We start from the raw sequence: 5,737 nt of genomic DNA, 5'->3' as shown, positions 1-5,737 counted from the left end.
ATTAGAAAGCTCAGAGATGGCCAATCATCTTGTAAAACGAAGAGATAACACCATTTTTATCCCACATTGTTCGTGCTTTCAATTACCTAAACAAATAATATGCAGAATCGCGAACTACGAAAACAGAAGCGGGCGGTGAGGAAAGTAGACACAAGAGGAGGATTAAAGTACCCTCCGATTAACAGACAATTGGAATGCTGATATTGTGCACCTGAGCCCCATTTGATGTTTTGGACATTTCATATAGTCATTCGAGCAGCTACACTATTTAACCCACTGTCTTATTTGAGGATCGATTGATTTCTGTTTTCCTTTATGGAATTACATAATTAAGGTTTAAAGTTATAGATTAAATTATTTAATAAAACAAACAGTTCCCATTTTATTTTAATGCCTTTCCTTATCAACAATTCCGTATCGTACATCGCAATAAACAAAATAAACAAGTCAGAATCCAGCACCAGTCAGAAGCTATTTCTTATGCAGTAATTAGAACAGATATGGTCTTCAAACCATTATTGTATTTGGTTCAATTGTCATTTACTCCTTTGCAATGTGTTGCAGTGATTTTAAGCTTTAGTATTTTATTCAATAATAGGAAATAATTGAATACTGGTGAATATTGTGTAAAAACACTAACAGTCGTTGTAGTATAGTGGTAAGTATTCCCGCCTGTCACGCGGGTGACCCGGGTTCGATCCCCGGCAACGGCGATCGCTTCTGGCTTTTAACTGCGCTCTAAAATATGTCGCTTGTATGTTTTTTTTGGGTTAATAATAATTTCCCCGTTTTGGTTTTTACCGCTTTCTAAAATGTGTCGCAGCTTTTATTTTGAAACGTAAAATGTTGTTATATATTCAGTTTTAGTGTAGGATATTTACAACTTCATTCAATAAAAGTTTAGAGAAGGGGATATCAACTTTTCTTACAAAGTCCACATTTTGATACATTGTGGACTACATTAAAACAAAATTGTTGGGCTTCATTTCACATTGATTCATTTAGTATTCACACTTGAATCTTAGACGCTCTTAATAGACTAATCTGAAATATAAGCCTTTTATTACTTCTTTCATTCTTTTCCTAGCATTTAACAAGGATGATTTATAGTATTATCCTTTTATTAGTTTTGCTTTTACTTTTTCATCAATACATGTCAAGACTTGTTCTTTTACAAGGAGGACTTTGTCATTTGTGGTGTTGAGGTAATATTTGATATCTTATGAGAGATGAAGTACACATGATCTTCATTTGATAATGAGTTCAAATATTTTTTTTGCAATAACTACAAATCTTAGAAGACAAATTGAGAAAATTCTAAAACAACAAAAAAAGATAATTCATTTAGAAAAGAAAAAAATAAAAAACTTGGAACATATCTCTTCTAAAAAAATCTTCCTCTATGATCTATTTTTGACAACAAACCAATACTTACATTGACTTGTTTCTGGATTCGATTGTGTAAAGTTTTTTACATCTCTTGCTCTTTGATGGATCACTTAGTGTGATTCGAAAGATTGATGGTAAAAATCTTTACAGAATCAAATCTAGAAACGAATCAATGTAATACAATAGATTGTGAAAATCTGATCTCTTTAAATCAACACTCGTGAAAACACTTGCAAATAAGACAACTATTAGATTAAAATCAATTAACTCAATAAAAGAAAAACATTAAGTTCAACAGAAAAACAATTTTTTTAATTTTTTATTTACAATAGCAAAAAAGAAATAGATTTTTATTTTAGATATTTTATATGGCAAACTTTAAAGTTGAGTATCCAATTAAACTTCTATATTAGAAAATAAGTGTAAACTAGCAATCGCACCTTAGTGTGCAATAGGTATGTTGAATATGTACTTAAGGTGAACTAAGTATCTATTTAATTGTTCACCTTTTCCTCTCCAAGTCTCTATATTTCCTTATCTCCCTCTTGATCTATTTGACCATCTATATCTTTTTTAATTTCTTCCTCTATGTATCTCACTCTCTATGTCTGATTATGTATCTTCCTATAGCTCTTTCTATCTTTATCTCATTATGTATTTCTATCTTTCTATCTATTTCTCACATATTCCTCATTTTATATTCATATTTATCTCAATCTTCTTGGAGTACCTCCATATTTAAGACACATCTCCATGTTTCTTCCCCCATCTCTCCCTCTATCTTTATCTTGTTATCTCTCCATCCTTCTCTATCCCTATATATCACCTCTCTATACCTCTCTCTATATAAATTTTGGTAATTGTCAAATATGCCACATACATGTATACGTTTAGTCTAATTTAACTAAATCTATCAAATTTTCATATGTTTATTGCTAAAATAATATTTTTCTTCACCATTATATTATTGTGCTTACTAGTTGTTAGAGCAATGTGAATTCAGTGCCCACCTCTTTTTGGCACATTGTATTGCTTGCAGAGTGTTTTATGGAAAAATTGTTTTGATAGATTGTCAAGATAAGTAGTTTGTAGATGAAGCATCTAAAAAAATGGCTCTCTCTCTCTCTCTCTCTCTCTCTCTCTCTCTCTCTACCATGATATCTTCTCATAGATATCTCCATTAATTCCTCCACATCCTTTTCCATCTCTTCCACATTATTCATTTTTCTCTCCAATCTCTATCTACTCCTCTCTCCTCCCTATCTATATCTCTTCATCTCCTCTATTTTTATCTCCATCTCTATCTATCTCTTTCTCACCCACCTCCTCCTTTCTCTCACTCTTTTCCAACCCTCCCTCCCTATTGTAAACATAACATGGACATGGTGGTATTGAAACTTGAATATCTTATCATCCAGTAGACCGCCATGGCTACATGCAAATAGAACACATATGAAGCTTACAGGGTCAAGTTTGGTTCCAAAGTACTTCATCTGTTCAAAGAGATGGAGTGCATTTTTGTTGTAGCCATGCATTGCATATCCTCTGATCATTGCATTCCATCAAACTATGCTAGGATGATGCATGTTGTCAAATAGTGCTTGTGCCTTCTGTATACTCCCACATTTTCCATGCACATCTATTAGGGCAGTCACAATGATCTTAGACAATCATCTTCTATCAATTATTTTTTGGTGTGTCTCCCTCTCCTATTCCAAAGCTCCAATCTTGCCACATGCGGAGAGAATACTGGCAAAGGTTGAAGTGTCTAGCTTGACACCTACAAAATTGCATTTGCTTAAACATCTCCAATGTTTTATCAACAAGTCCATGAAGTTGCATCACACTGAGGCACATTGTCAAACATTTTGTATCCATTTTACATGTATCCCCATTTTACATACATGTCTGTCAGAAATGTGACAGCTACAACATTTAACAGGAACTCCATTTATTATTATTTTTTGATGTATTTCCATACCTTTCTCAAGAGATCCAAGGTTGGCACAAGTTGGAAGGATGTTGGCAAATGTTGATGTGTCTATTTTTACACCCGCTAATTACATTTTATTAAAAAAATTCAAAGCCTTAAACTACAAGCCAATTTTGTACATATCCTACAATCATTGCATTTGTGGAGATCACATCCCATTTAGGCAGCTTGTGAAACAACTCATTAGCTTTCTGTAAACTCCCACATTTTGCATACATGTCGATTAGTGCAATCAAAACCACGCCCAATAAAATCCACTTTCAATTATCTTTTCATGGATTTTCTTACCTTGTTGCAAATCTCACATGCTCGCATAAGCTGGTAGAATGCTAGCAGATGTTGACGAGTTCGGCTCTACACCTGGAAATTGCATTTTCTTTAAAAACTCCAAGGCTTTATCTACAAATCCATTTTGTACATATCCATAAATGATTACAGTCCATGAGGCAACATCTGGTTTAGAAATGCTCTCTAACAATTGAACTACCTTTTGCATGCTTTGACATTTTTCATACATATCTATCAGGCCGGTTAAAACTACATCATTTGAAAAAAGGATGCATTCAATATTTTTTTTGTGGTTTCTCATACCCTGTTCTAGATCTCCCATTTTGGTACAAATAGGGAGGATGCTGACAAAAGTTGTTGAGGTTGGTTCAACGCCTTCCAATTCCATTTGGTTGAATGTCTCCAATGCTTCTTCACAATACCCATTTTGCGCATACCCATATATTATTGCAGCCCATGAAACCACATTTTGTTGAGGCATTTCTTCAAAAATCTTCAAGGCCGTGTCAAGAGCACCATGCATGCAACAACCATAGCAGTCCATGAGGCCACATCTCAATTTGGAACTTAATGAGGAATCCTCAAAGCCTCATTAAGAACACCATTCTATGCATATCCCATAATCAATGTAGTATATGAGACCACGTCTGTGATATGCATTTTGTCAAAAAACTCGCGTGCCTTCTCCATTCTTCCACATTTAGCATACATATCTACTAGGGTATTCATCACAATAACTTCACATTGAAACCCACATTTGATGATTTTCCCATCGATCTGTCAACCGTGTTTTACATATGCCAAGTTGGCACACACAGGGATAATGGTGGAGAAAGTGAAGTGATCAGACTAAAGAGTTGCTCATCGCTACATTTGGTTAAACAATTGCAGTGCCTCTTGAGGAAAGCCATGAATTTAGTAAGTTGAAATTGCCATATTCCATGAGAAAATGTTGGGTTTAGGCAAGTGGTTGAATACTTTGGGAGCACCCACCAAACTTCTGCCCTTTTCATATATGTTAATAAGCTTAATCTATAAAAGTATTTGCCTTGCAAATGTAGGCTTTCTGCCAGTGCCTTGCAAATGTAGGCTTTCTGCTAGTGATGTGAGAGTAATTTTTCGTACCCTTTGAAAGGGCAATTGATGACATTGCATGATTGACATCTAAATAGATGGTGTCTCACAATGATAGCGACACCACCTGTGATAGTGGTTTACAATTTGGAGTCAATATGATACACATGCGACCAGTCTATTAGGCTAACCATCTACTTTATTTGGATTGGTTACTTGTTATGGGATGATAGAAAAGACACAACACGATGGTGACAATGCAATGAAAAGAGGCTTCAATGTCTCACCTAAACAAAATGCCACAGATGGCTTTCTTCTTCGTTGAATAGTAAGAAGGTAAAACATCTACGTTTGTAATCATTTTAATGGTAGTCATTCTCTCGCCATCATTGTCCACCGTTAGATGTAAAATTTAGCCCTTACCTTCATATAGGGATCGCCTTCGACGTAAATATAACGTTTTAGAGAAATTTATGAGATGTAGCTTTGTGGAAATAGAATTCACTACAAGGTTGCTCAGGTTTGGCAGGGCTGGACTGAGGCAAAGTAGTAACTAAAAGTACCACCAAGCACTAAAGAACATTCAAGTGCAATATTTTTTCTTTAAAATGTTGTCAAAAATGTGATTGAAACTAACATGTTAGTTTCAATCAAAACTAACATGGTAGTTTCAATTGAAACTAAAGAAGGTTTATTGACCATGTGGTTGAACCACCCATAGTTACGATAGAAACTAAGTGATTTAGTTTCTATCGAAAGTACGTAAAAAATTTTCAATAGAAACTAAGTTTCTACCGAAACTAGCTAGATAGAAGGTTATATGTGTTAGGAATAAGGTGTCTCAACCTTGTATAATTCCTATTCTTATTATTTGTTTTGTAAAATGTATTTCTTGCAAATAATGTTGATGTATCGACATCTTGAATTGTGTGTAAGGAGATCATGACTAAAATGGTTATGACGGATTCCTATGACACGTAAGAGCTATGTTAG

General features: G+C 34.4%; 1 protein-coding gene and 1 non-coding gene across 2 annotated transcripts; one reads left to right on the top strand and one right to left on the bottom strand.

The window, feature by feature from the left end:
- Window positions 1–641: 641 nt before the first annotated feature.
- On the top strand, window positions 642–713 carry TRNAD-GUC (transfer RNA aspartic acid (anticodon GUC)). The gene has a single exon. It is a non-coding gene; the product is annotated as a tRNA-Asp (tRNA).
- Window positions 714–3,683: 2,970 nt separating this feature from the next.
- On the bottom strand, window positions 3,684–4,214 carry LOC149568229 (pentatricopeptide repeat-containing protein At5g39350-like). The gene has a single exon (XM_089816699.1). It carries the CDS (start codon window positions 4,212–4,214, stop codon window positions 3,684–3,686), a length of 531 nt encoding a protein of 176 aa, XP_089672825.1.
- Between the last annotated feature and the right edge of the window lie 1,523 nt (window positions 4,215–5,737).

This window comes from Cupressus sempervirens, chromosome 3 (genome assembly GCF_028749045.1).
Source record: "Cupressus sempervirens isolate cs-2001-9-10 chromosome 3, ASM2874904v1, whole genome shotgun sequence".
NCBI classification, from domain to species: domain Eukaryota; kingdom Viridiplantae; phylum Streptophyta; class Pinopsida; order Cupressales; family Cupressaceae; genus Cupressus; species Cupressus sempervirens.
The sequence above is the reverse complement of the archived record's forward strand: the minus strand, read 5'-3'. Positions and strand labels throughout refer to the sequence as shown.

Excerpts from the sequence above, each read along its gene's own strand:
- LOC149568229 (XM_089816699.1), bottom strand. The coding sequence starts at position 4,214 with ATGGACTGCTATGGTTGTTGCATGCATGGTGCTCTTGACACGGCCTTG.